Source organism: Annulohypoxylon maeteangense (assembly GCF_022496945.1).
Source record: "Annulohypoxylon maeteangense strain CBS 123835 unplaced genomic scaffold GGS22scaffold_21, whole genome shotgun sequence".
NCBI lineage: Eukaryota > Fungi > Ascomycota > Sordariomycetes > Xylariales > Hypoxylaceae > Annulohypoxylon > Annulohypoxylon maeteangense.
This window is the reverse complement of record NW_025953268.1, coordinates 272,259-284,320: the sequence shown is the minus strand read 5'-3', so window position 1 is coordinate 284,320 and position 12,062 is coordinate 272,259. Positions and strand designations below refer to the sequence as shown.

The 12,062-nt window shown below is 47.9% G+C and overlaps 5 protein-coding genes across 5 annotated transcripts; 3 read left to right on the top strand and 2 right to left on the bottom strand.

Annotated features, from left to right (window-relative positions):
* Positions 1 to 53: 53 nt before the first annotated feature.
* GGS22DRAFT_75515 (EXS-domain-containing protein) lies at positions 54 to 3,836 on the bottom strand. The gene is made up of 5 exons (XM_047968022.1): positions 3,567 to 3,836; positions 1,588 to 3,452; positions 1,450 to 1,539; positions 1,094 to 1,388; positions 54 to 1,038 (listed from the first exon to the last, which is right to left on the bottom strand). The coding sequence occupies exons 1-5, from the start codon at positions 3,604 to 3,606 to the stop codon at positions 245 to 247; spliced, it is 3,084 nt and encodes a 1,027-aa protein (XP_047814922.1). The 5' UTR covers positions 3,607 to 3,836; the 3' UTR covers positions 54 to 244.
* Positions 3,837 to 5,138: 1,302 nt separating this feature from the next.
* On the top strand, positions 5,139 to 6,756 carry GGS22DRAFT_75481 (glycoside hydrolase family 18 protein). The gene has a single exon (XM_047968020.1). The coding sequence runs from the start codon at positions 5,498 to 5,500 to the stop codon at positions 6,509 to 6,511; it is 1,014 nt and encodes a 337-aa protein (XP_047814921.1). The 5' UTR covers positions 5,139 to 5,497; the 3' UTR covers positions 6,512 to 6,756.
* Positions 6,757 to 7,200: 444 nt separating this feature from the next.
* GGS22DRAFT_192573 (uncharacterized protein) lies at positions 7,201 to 7,655 on the top strand (the record flags this gene model as incomplete). The annotated part of the gene is made up of 2 exons (XM_047965280.1): positions 7,201 to 7,371; positions 7,422 to 7,655. 2 exons carry the CDS (start codon positions 7,201 to 7,203, stop codon positions 7,653 to 7,655), a joined length of 405 nt encoding a protein of 134 aa, XP_047814920.1.
* A 594-nt stretch (positions 7,656 to 8,249) lies between these two features.
* On the top strand, positions 8,250 to 10,902 carry GGS22DRAFT_197140 (uncharacterized protein; the record flags this gene model as incomplete). The annotated part of the gene is made up of 4 exons (XM_047965940.1): positions 8,250 to 8,474; positions 8,592 to 9,491; positions 9,551 to 9,720; positions 9,786 to 10,902. The coding sequence occupies 4 exons, from the start codon at positions 8,250 to 8,252 to the stop codon at positions 10,759 to 10,761; spliced, it is 2,271 nt and encodes a 756-aa protein (XP_047814919.1). The 3' UTR covers positions 10,762 to 10,902.
* A 9-nt stretch (positions 10,903 to 10,911) lies between these two features.
* On the bottom strand, positions 10,912 to 12,002 carry GGS22DRAFT_173293 (uncharacterized protein). The gene is made up of 2 exons (XM_047962901.1): positions 11,816 to 12,002; positions 10,912 to 11,752 (listed from the first exon to the last, which is right to left on the bottom strand). Exons 1-2 carry the CDS (start codon positions 11,826 to 11,828, stop codon positions 11,214 to 11,216), a joined length of 552 nt encoding a protein of 183 aa, XP_047814918.1. The 5' UTR covers positions 11,829 to 12,002; the 3' UTR covers positions 10,912 to 11,213.
* Between the last annotated feature and the right edge of the window lie 60 nt (positions 12,003 to 12,062).

The following is a 12,062-nucleotide window of genomic DNA, read 5'->3' as shown; positions in this document are numbered from 1 at the left end:
TCCCTCCAGGTCTATTTGGTTGTAGGTATTTAAATTGTGGTTTTTAATGATTCATGATTGTGATGAGAAGGAAAATAGGATATCATATTATGTTTAAACATCACCTATCAAAACGCAACCCCAGCTAAAATCTATCTATCTGTCTATCCTACGCTATCTAACCATACTCCAACCCAAACTTCAAATCTATTAGAACCCCCCAAAATTATTCGAGCTATGTACAAAGTCTATTCCTATTCCTATGCTACACATTAGTCCCACTCCCCTCCGCCTTAACCAATCCTTCCGCCCTCCTCGCTTCCAGACGCTCATCAATCATGCTTCCCGTACTCTCGTCATCGTCATCTTCCCCTTCGCTCTCCTCAATCGGCGCCTCCGCTAAATCCGCATCGTTGTCTGAGGTAGGTGCCTGGGTCGGCCGTCTCCGCTTTTCGAAGTCCTGCTTGTGAGCGTCGGCTATAATACCGCGGATCGATCTCGCGCGCAGGACTTCCGGCTTCCTACGCCAGCGCATCGTGCTTCCTTCCGCGAGTCCCTGGGTCTGAGCTTCCGAGCTTGCGCGTGTGTTGGATTGTTCGCGACCGAGGGCTGAAGCACCGGCCGTGCTGATATCGACGGCGCTTGCGCTTGCACCTTCGACAGGAACAATAGGCATCGTGGAAGTGCGGCGTTGTTCCTCTTCTTCGCTGCTGACGCGCTCGACAAGAGGCTCGTGGGGGTGGAGGTGGTAGGGTAACGGCACGTCCCGGCTGGCCTTGTACTGAGCCACATTGGCGCAGTGTTCGTTTTCAACACGAAATAAGGCCCACATCCCGCGACGGGTAACTTCCGCTAGTGCAACAAAAAAGGATACGAGGGTGCTGTGCTGCTTGTCGTGGGTGAAGATGGCATAAAATATCCAACCGAAACGCAATATTGGGTCAAGAATCATGATTGCGTAGTACAACCAACGGCGCTTGAGCCCAAGTATGTCGCGCAGAAATCGGTGTCGTGTGTCGGGTTGGAAAAAGGAAAAATCCATGAATAAGTCCCATATCGCTAAACTTTATGTCAGGATATTATCTACCTAGGTAATTATTATTGAGGAACTTACATGTGTAGATGCCGTTCATGGTGGAGAATGTAACAAAGAGGCCGAGATTCGAATCCGTAGCTCTCATACGGTATATCGAAAGTGTCACGGCCGCCATAATGGTCATGCCGTACTTGCCGCCGTTGACAAGATGAGGGAAGACATTTCTAGTATCGCGGTATCGGCGAATACATTGCAGCGCGCGCCATATTGGAGGAAGCGCCGAAAAAAATCCCAATAAGCGGGAATTGTTGGAGTTGCATTGAACTGGGTTGTTCCAATGGCGCGAATAGAGGCAGAAGAAGAGTTCAACGTTCTTTTCCACGGTTAATCAAAGGGAAAGGGTTGATACCTATTAAGATATGAATTCTGCTTACCGAAGTGGCATATGTAAGGGAACAATACATATCGCCGAGAAAGAAGTCCCGAAATTCAACGGGATATAGTCCAGCGAAGAATAATCGATACTAGAAATTATTAGATTAAAGTCATGGCCAGTCAACGGGGGTACTTACGTGGGAATACATAAGCCATTGGCGACTTCTATGCCATAATATCGGCGCTGGCAGAAGAAGGATAACCAACGTAATGACGATTAGGATCACTGGATAGTACAGATATAGCTCAGAAGACCCGTATCTAGTAAAATTTATCCAGAAGAATATGCCAAAGAGCAATAGGAAGAAGCTCGGAAAGCTTGAAAGTTGTCTCCAGTCCAAGTTATTTCTTGTGTCAAATTCGAATATGAAAGGGTAGTTGATCTTATTGCGTGTCCACATATAGCAGTCAAGGCAGAATGCGAACATAAGAAATAGCATTAGAAAATAGCCAGCATATAGTTGCATGAGGTAGCTGGTCTGTTGCTGCACTTCCGGGTCTGGATCGAACAAGAGTTCAGATCCATATACGAGGCCCTGAAGGGCGAACACAGCTCCTGTGCCGATGAAGAGTCCGTTCTGAAATGCATTGGCTGATTCATCTCCTGGTCTTCGGTTTAGGCGATGCAATTTCCCCGAAGCGATTTTATGATTCCCTTTCTCGAAGTATCGCGCATAAAGGTCCTCAACAGAATGAATGTATCCTTCAACAGTGGTGCTATTTACGAACCACGATTTGTTGACTTTCTCATTCATGTACCGATAAGGTGGTCGAGCATTAACTGCTTTGTCGTATTTCTTATTCAGCTTTCGGAATGCGGTCCGGTTGAGTTGCGCATATGATTGAAGGAGTTCTAGTCCTCTGTAGAATTCCTGCAACGCCAATTTTAATTTTCGCTTCGCTGTCCTGTAGGATACTTCATGGCTTGTAGACCGCTTGATGTAATCCCTTCTTGCTTCAGTTCCCATTGCACTGAGTACAGGAGTGAAATGCAGCTTGGAGAAGGCTTTTGAATTAGCGCCGGGCTTGAATATCCTGGACTTGATCGGCTCAACCCAACCATTAGCACTAGATGAGACCCCCTTGGTATCATGACTGCTGCTGTCTTCACCTCTCTCCTTACGTTGTCTAATTTCGGCCAATTCTCGATTTCGCCGATTTCGCATCTCGTGCAATTGCTCCCGCAAAGCTGCTAGGCGTTGTCCAGCTTGTTCTTCTTTTTGGCGATAGAATGTCTCGACTTTGTCTAGCTCGCTATCTAGGAAATCGAAGAATTCCTTTTCACGATCCCTAACAGTATCAATGGTCTGCAATCCATATCCGAACTTCATACTTTCATTTCTCGTGAGCTGCTGGCTTAGGTGATGACCTGCCGAGAAAATTCGCCGTAGTCTGCCCGGCGACGGGTTTTCTTCAAACGTAGCCCGAGAGCGGGTAGGGGTCGCTGGTGGAGGAAGGATTCCAGATGGAACCGCAGCACCCATGGACATACTACGCCGTGCAGATTGCCGGCTCATAGACTTTCGAAGCGTCTCAGAAGGCCGAGGTGGGGGTGGAAATGGATCGCTTGACATTGCGGGCTCGCCCAATGCAGGACCAGGCAATTCAAAGACATTCCAACTATCAGCAACTGAAGGCGGCGTAGGCACGAAACTACCATATTGTCCTTCGTTGCCCGGCGACCGCGTCAGCGATTGACGCTCCGTCCTAGCGGGAATTGGTGTCGGTTGAGGCTTTGGTGTATTATGGGCTCCCCTATTCGTTTGCCCCATGGGTGCGGGGCTTTCTCGCAGGGACTCAATCTCATCTGCAGTAGGTACTTCAGGGGCGCCATTTTGCTGACGGGCAAATTGGCCTGAACGAGGAGTCGCCTCGTGCTGTGGGAGCTCACTTCTTCTTCTGACAAAGGCTCGCGGTGTTCCGTTTGCTTTATTGATTGACCTCGAGACAGCTTTGATGTATTTCTTGCCAGCTTTGTAATTTAGATACTTGACCCGCCATTCTAGATACGAGATCAGTCTTTCTGTCTATCCACAGTCTCACCGCCAAGAAAAACCATCTATCTCGAAGGTCTGGCTGGGCTTTCATAGGTGGTACATTATGTCTTAGTACTCACCTGGGACAAGATCTTGGTCGAGTTCTTTAGCAAACTTCATGACGTCAAGGAGATGTATGAAGGATTTAACCTTCTGAACCTTAGATCTATGTTGCTATGCATAGGAAGTGAATTGAATTGGGAATTGGAGATTGGAGAATGGAGAGGTTGAACATTCGAAGAGGTATCAATAATGAGCATTGAGGGATCATGTCATAGATTAAAACGCTGGAACTATCGCGCGCCAATAGACGAAGAGTTGATTAACAAACGAAGAATTGAGTTCCTCTTAGTTCATTCTGTTTGATAAAAATCTAAAAAATCTCATCTTACCTATTTGGTACTACAGCAGATTACTGGAAGGCGCCGCGACCAGAACTTTTTTTATTCGGTGGGTCGTCCCCATGCAAGTGAGCAATGATCCAGACCCATCTCTACCAAGGTTGTGACCCATAGTGGACACAATTATAACTTTCCGATGGATAATCGGCACTAATCTATTAGTTGATAAGTGTACATATATAGATATGTACATCAATACCGCATCTCATATCTTTTCTTGAAGGATTGTTCATCCAATATGTGGCTTTTTACAGAATACAACCGCACACATTGGCCTATGATGCATATAATGTGCCGATGACGTTGTTCTTCGCTCAGATTGGAGACCGAAGCTGACCTCCGGCTTCGGATATTTCCGTTGCATAGGTACCAGGTACTTGGGTAGGTTCCGGGCTGAGCTGAACCAGAATATCGATATCGTGCTTCATCCAGTAGATTAACATGGGAATAGGTACTTAACTCAACTCCATTTGTGAAATCGGGCTTTGCAGGCACCGATAAGTTAGTGAATACGCCATCTCAAGCCACGATTATATGAGACATTCGAGGTACCCAGCATATGCCTGTAGCCTAGCGTTGTGCTCCTTACCCCTTTTACCTATTGCCTATTGCCTATTATACTATGATATGGTGGACGTTGGTTAACTTACTAAGCTATATTGGTGCAGACACCCGACCAGTGTAAATCAATTATACGAAAACTAAATTCTGACACTGCAACTTCGAATCAATTGAGGATGTAATTCCTTGGCACGGAACAGCATGTTGCGTCTTTGTAATAATAGGATGCCATAGCCACCCGTGAAGAGGTTGGTTAAAAAATACGACCATTTTGCTTTTACGGTATGGATCTCATGCGGTGCAGCCCAAGTCCGAAACAAGGCGATTATCATGATTAAGAAAAAGGTCGCTCGCTCGCCTCATTCGCCTATGTTAAAACTGACAGCCAAACACCACCAATCTATTACTACAACACATGTATAGCATAAGCACTTACACGGGCCAGTCTTTATAAGCTTTGCAGTCTCTGGCAAGTTTCGAAATTTCGATGCATTCCTTTTTCATAGTAACTGACTGAGTTTAGTGAATATCTAACGTAACCAACGTACCAACTTGAACTCCCTGATATGCAAGGCCAATGAAAAGGAAAATAACAAAGCAATTGTACAGCTTACCTAGAAACATGGGTTCCTAGTAAGTACTAGGTGATTGACAAAAGTTGCATTCGCATACAAACGCCGAAATGGTTCAAAAATAGGCTCAAAATATTATTATTGTAAGTTTCGCTCAATTACTAGATGTAGGTAGGCACGAAGTACGTGACTGTGAAATGGTGTTTTATAGGGGGTACAGCGACAGTCAGCAGCTAACCACAATCCTTCGAGCTTATTTCAACGGTCGCTCCAAATTTATCCACTTAGAAGGCGCTCGATCTCTCAACATCAACTCACAACCTCATTGGCCTCGTCAATGAGGATGAAAACACCAAGTCCGGTGTTTCAATAAGCACTCATAGATAGACAATACAATTGCTTTCCATCTCAAAAACCTTCATATCTACTTTTCCATCCCCTCATATTTCTCTCCCTAAAGCCTCACACACACTCACCATGGCCTCCCAATCTTCCCCAACGAGGCCAACCCCTCGCATCATCATGTACTACCAAACCACCCACGACCCGGACGGCAACCTAATCTCCACCCTACCGCTAATCACGCAACCCGGCATCTCCCTAACACACCTAATCGTAGCCGCAATCCACATCAACGAGGACCCAGACGGCCTAACCCTCAACGACCACTCGCCCTCCGACCCGCGGTACACGACAATGTGGGCTGAACTACGCATCGCACAAGCCAGCGACATCAAAGTCCTCGGGATGCTCGGCGGCGCCGCCAAAGGGTCCTTCACACGTCTAGACCAAGACCAGCGCACCTTCGAGAAGTACTACGCAGCTCTCTCCTCCCTAATCCAAGAGCGGGACCTCGACGGCCTCGACCTCGACGTCGAAGAGGACATGTCGCTCGCGGGAATAGTCCGGCTCATCGACCGGCTCCGCGCAGACTTCGGGTCTTCCTTCCTGATCACCCTCGCGCCCGTCGCCGCGGCGCTGCTGGATCCGAGAAGAAACCTCAGCGGCTTCGACTACGAGGCCCTGGAGGTCATGCGCGGGCCGCAGATCGCGTGGTATAATGCGCAGTTCTACTGCGGCTGGGGCGACGCGGGCGATCCCGCTATGTACCAGCTGTGCGTGGCCCGCGGGTGGCCCGCGGAGAAGGTGGTCGTTGGCCTTGTCACGACGCCTGAGAACGGGCCCGGCTGGGTCCCGCTCGATGTCCTGGCTGAGACTTTGCGACGCCTGCGCGCGCTGTTCCCTGCGTTTGGAGGCGTGATGGGCTGGGAGTATTTTAATGGGTTGCCCGGTGGGAAGGCGAGGCCTTGGGAGTGGGCGCGGGATATGACGGGGCTTTTGAGGGGTGAGGCGGTTGAGGGCGTGGAAGGGGTTGGTGGAAAGGGTGCGAAGAGTGCGGAGATAGATCCTGATGTTGAGACGGGCCCGAGTCTTCTGGTTCCGCAGAGTTTTGAGTATTACTCTGATGGTTTGGGCGAGGGCGATGATTAAGCTGGGGATAGGTCTGCGAGTAGACTGTATTCAAGCTTTTTGGGGCGTGGGGATGTCTTTTGCTAGAGCGCAGAAGAAAATATTGGCTATGTGCTCACCTAATTGACACTATTCCCACACTGTAAGTCGGGACTGAAGAGTATAACATGCCCAGTGCCCAGTGGCGTTGAAATTTTAACCAGTAGATATAAGATGAAAATTAACAGTCAAACTTAAATATTATCTGAATCACGTAGCCAGTCATAGTTGAACATGAGATGGCAAGGGCGTGTTATGGCCTGTGATGGGTTTAAAGGGGGTTCACAAGCTAGTGAAATATTTTAGCTGCGGTCCTGATTGGATGCGTTACACAAACTGGCACAACTTGAGGCTACTCACGTCGATACGTGACACGTCTATCTATGTGGTCCTGACGGAGGTTCAAGCAAACACCTCTTCGACGAACAGTACATATTTTACTTTGATCTTCAGTAAGATTTAAGTATTTGGAAATGCATACCCTTGAACAACCCATCAGCCTTATACTCGTGCCAAGCTATCGACCTCCTGGTCTTTATTACGCAGAGAAGAACGGATATAGCTTCTTTAGATGAGGAAATCTCACTTAGTAAGTACCTAGTATCGCTCCTTGATACGTCGTCCCATTGCGCAGAAACTAAAAAGTATCAAAGAGTAAGATACCCGTCGCTATGGGACAAGAATCCGTGGGGAAAGATGGAAGCCGTTCCCCCGAGAAACATGAAGATGTTAAAGAATCCCAATCCGCCAGGATTTCCAGGAAGTTGACCGAGAGTCAACAGTTCATGGGTCGAGTCAAAGACAAACTTCCAGGGATTGAAGCCGCCAAGTCCATTAAAGGGGTAAGCCGTACTCATGATGTTTTCATAGTTTCTTGCTAAATATCGAGAAGGATATCAAGTCGATTATCAACGAAAGCAGGGGTAGAAGACTAAGCATGCCACAAAGATTATCCGATACCAGTAGTAGCAGTCGAAGATCAAGCCTCTCGGGAAGAGGTAAGGAGCTACTGAAGAAGCACGTGAGCATCCACAGAGCCAAGCAAGATGTGAAACCAAAGCAGAAAGATCCTCTTCACCAGTGGATGGTTGAACACTCTGGAGGCTCCCTGAGGGAGAAGGGGTGATTATTTGAGGAGCCAGTTTTGGGGGAGGAACTTTGCCGAAGACATCGGCGACCGGAATTTGGCTCCGTTCTCACCGAGCGCCACGAGGCGTTATGGCGTAGGCGGCACTGGGTGATTCTGCTTTGATGGGGCATAGCGACTGGTTAATGGAGTATGCAGGTTGTTATCACTTTTTTTTAAGAAAATAAAATAATTATAGTACATAAGTACCTAGGTACCTAGTTAGGTACCTACCTACTAGGTACATAATTAACCTCTCTCAAGGAAGTCTGCTAGGTCTGGGTACTGGTGTCTTTCTCAATACCTACCTAGTACCTACCTACCTACACAGGTGATTAATACTCCATATGGTAAAGAGGAAGATCAAGATAATTACGTTTCCAATTACTAGGTACCTAGATGTGTAGGTACTAGGTATGCCGTTCTTCACGTAACTAAACAATCCATGGATGGCTCGTGCACAATCGTGCTTATGCTTACTTCCTTCACGCATCTTCCTCTCCTAAGAAAAATGTTGTCTTCGTTATTATGATATTTCTACTTAATCAGACTTGATCGACCACGACTAGCGAACCTGGCCTCTCGACGAAAGCCATGGATATTATGAATAGAGAGTTGGCTGATGCAAAGCGTGACTTATTGACATGCCTCGATGGGATTCAGACTACTGGAAATATCGCTATTTCCCAGCACTACGATTCATTCGTTCACCCTGGCTTGATGGTTGCTAATACTTTGATACAATTACCGTTGGCGACTCGAGATGCTCAGATGATCAAGAATGCATCTAGGCAAGCTCCGTTCGGTAGGGGTGAGGAGGTGTGTACATCTACCTAGTAGTCTACTTTTTTGGTGCTCATCCTGATGGGAAAGAAAAGTACTTCCATAAGTAATTTCCCGTTCTAGAAGACGAGGTTACTAACTCTATATTCCCAGACCGTGTTGGACACATCCGCACGCAATACCTGGGAGCTAGATCATACCGAGTTCAAATTCACAAACCCTGGCTGGGATGCTTATGTCACCACGTTGGTGGCTGATGTTGCGGAAGGCCTAGGTATACCGATAACGAAAGTAGAGCCGTATAAGCTCCTATTACACGAAGAGGGCTCATTTTTGAAACCTCACGAGGATTCCGAAAAGTTTCCTGGGGTGATAGCAACAATGGTCATATGTCTCCCCTCGAAGCATGCCGGTGGTAGCGTCCATATATCCAATCGTAACAATAAGAACATCTTCGAGACCGATAAAACATCTGACTTCGGCCTAACAATGCTCTCTTGGTTCTCGGATGCTACGCACGAGGTCAAGCCGCTGGAGTCTGGATATCGCCTAGAATTGACGTACAACATCATCCACTCGGATGGCCCTCGTATGTCTGCTGGCCTAGTTGGAACAGAGTTGGACCAGGTCCGCCTCGTGCTTACCAGATGTATGCCAAGGTTAGCCAAAGGAATTCATAGGCTAATATACAAGTTGGAGCACAGATATAAGCGATCAAGTCTTTCGTTGAGCAACCTTAAGGGTCGAGATAAAGGCATGTGCCAGAGTCTATATCGGTTCAGCTCAGAATATAGAGTCACAATTCTTCTTGCCAGACTGAATCGAATATATATCGAGAGTTCTGATTATGAAGACGATGAAGAAGACAAAGAACAAGAAGAAATGGAGCTCGAGGATGTTAAAACGTGCGATGGGAACATTGCCTTCAAACAGTTGAGTGTTAGTGAGAATCATATCCTTGGGAATATGTGGAATCGAAGAATAGATTGCTGTAAAGAAGGCTACTTTATCGAAAACGAGAGTATGACATCGATGTATCCCCATAACCATACAGTGAGTACTTTCATGGTGATGTTCCATCGAGTGAGCCCCGTTGACACAATAACTTCCAGGACGTCGTTGAGGCCGTCGAGGTCGTCGTGATATTCCCCGGACGGACACTATCTGACTTAAATCCCAGACAACCTCATGCCCTTACGAGCTTAGCTAGCGAGACTCTGTGTGACTATCACTTTATTCCCCAACTATCCCAACTATCGAAAATCTCGGGGTGGTCATCTTGGTGCGTATGGCTGATACGGGGTTATGAGGATATTCTGATCGGGGCTAATTTTCTATATAAATTAGTTTTGTGCGGACTCTGAAACAGGGCGCTCCTAGGCAACTCATCTGCGGGATACTGCGAGCTATCTATAAAAAGCGCGATGCTAAGGTGCTCGCGGATGCCAAGGGTATGTTTCTGTCTATCCTAGACGCATGTACAAAGAGATTGGTTTTGCAACCCCAACACTTCCCAGCATCCAAATACGTCACCGCACTTAATAAACCCGGTGGTCCTCTTAACAACTCAGCTCGAACTATTAAAGGCGTCCTTGGTGTCATTGAACAATGTTTTGACATGAAATTAACCAACCAAGCGACCGAACTTCTCGACATGAGCTGTACCAACATCTATAAAGCCTGTTCGAAACCAGAAGATAATCCGCTTCCTGGCCCTATTGTGGCTCGAGATTTCCTGCTTTCCCTGGTATTGATGCTGCAGAAACACGGGGTCACACCTTTTGAATCGTTCGAGAACATGTTTATGCTCTTCCTGCGTGAGATACTCGCTTCCCACCCACCGACATGTCCAAGGCCTCCTCATGGCTGGGCACACAAACCTAGACCGAAATGCTCTCAGGACGGTTCTTGTGAAGACTGCAAAGATCTCAACGACTTTCTCGAGAACCCAGAGATGGAAGTGGGCGAATTTTGCGGAGATCCAGATAAGCGACAGCACCTAGAAAGGCAACTTCCAATGCGATTGTTCCGCTGCCAGAGTGCAAAAGAACCGGAGAAATTGATTGTGAGAAAGTTGGGGAACGAGTTCAAGGAGGATATGAAGGACTACAAGACCAAACTCTCGCTCTTCGAAAATCGTGTTCGAGTACTACGATGCGAGTACGTAGAATCGTTGCTAGGAGAAGAGCTTTATGGCGAGCTCGTCCTTTTGAAATGCATACCGGACTCAGATGGAGCTAAAGGGTCTAAACACGCGGAGAAGAGGAAGGCTGAAGACGAACTGGAAGGTCCAGCTTCATCGAGGCCCATGCTTATAGAATGATCGAAGCATGCTGTTGGGATTGAACAAAAGAAGATATTGTAGATTATGTCATCTGATGGGTACCTGAAGAATAGGTACTTAAGATGGAAAATGCCTTGAGGTTTTATGTGAGTCTGTACACTGATTGCGTAAGGAACGAAAATTAGAATATAAGGAGAAGAAAAAACATATTCCAGGCCTAGTCCAAGATCTATGAATCGCTATTATGCATTTCTCTAAATGCATCACATCATGACATTTTATATATCCATTCATGCCACACCTTCCAAAGCATACACAATTATTCTACAGGACAGAGGTATCTACGAAAGAAGCCTCGATTCAACCTATCCCTTAATAACACCATGAATCCCCAACCGCCCTCCCAAACGCCCCAACCATAAACCCAATTCTAACACAAACAAATGCCTGTAAAACCCTCATATCATACCAATCTACCCTCTCCCTCTCCCTCACCTAAACCGATCAAACGCACGATCCAACTCCTCCCCCTGCGCCGCCATCTCACTAATCCCCGCGCCCGCCCCGTCATTCATACTCATCTCAGCAACCAACCCCGCAACCTCCGCCTCCCCTTCTCCCATCTCCCCACGTCCATCTCCCCCCAACCCCGGACTCCGCTCCGGCTGCAACAGTCTCGCCTCACTATCCAACCACCCCGGCGCGACCCTCCTCTTCTCCGCAAGTTCCCTCGCGCGGATCCGCTCTTCCAGCTCGCGGAGCACGCGCTCGGATTCCGTCTGCGTGGTCGCGATGTGTGCGCGCAGGGCCTCGCACGAGGCGACGATGTCGGTGGGGTGCGCGGCGTGCCCTGAGGGCGCGACGACGTACCGCGGTTTCTGCGCGCTGTTGTTGGCGCCGGTTACGCCGGAGATCGGCGGCGGGAGGGTCGAGGGCATGGTTTTGTAGGTGTAGGGCAGGGTGGCGGCGGTAGGGAGGGAGACGAAGGGGGAGACGGTTAGGGGCACTTGGGCTAGGAGGGGGTGTGTGCCTGGGAGGACGGGTTAGCGAGGTGGGATTAGGTTGGTAGGTTTGGGGTGGGGAGGGTGCTTACGGTCGTCGCGCATTGTGAGGGATTGTGTTGACAATGGCTTTTTGTAGTTGTATATTAGGTACCTAATTAAAGAAGAGAGCTGTTGGCTACTAGGCAAGTTGATTTGATGATTGGTGTTGAATGTGGAAGAGGTTACGGTACTGGCAGTTCTTGGCAGCTGTCACTACCTTGTATGCAGCGTTTCGTATCGATAAGAGCTAGCTACTGGGTAGTTAGGTATCGATAAGCCCCTCCAGTCCACTATTTT

What these genes read in the sequence shown, in the direction of transcription:
- GGS22DRAFT_75515 (XM_047968022.1), bottom strand. Translation starts at nt 3,606, where the DNA reads ATGAAGTTTGCTAAAGAACTCGACCAAGATCTTGTCCCAG. An exon ending in AATGGCTTATGTATTCCCAC is followed by an intron (nt 1,540 to 1,587) that starts GTAAGTACCCCC and finishes AATAATTTCTAG; the next exon opens with TATCGATTATTCTTCGCTGG. An exon ending in CCCTTACATATGCCACTTCG is followed by an intron (nt 1,389 to 1,449) that starts GTAAGCAGAATT and finishes ACCGTGGAAAAG; the next exon opens with AACGTTGAACTCTTCTTCTG.
- GGS22DRAFT_75481 (XM_047968020.1), top strand. Translation starts at nt 5,498, where the DNA reads ATGGCCTCCCAATCTTCCCCAACGAGGCCAACCCCTCGCATCATCATG.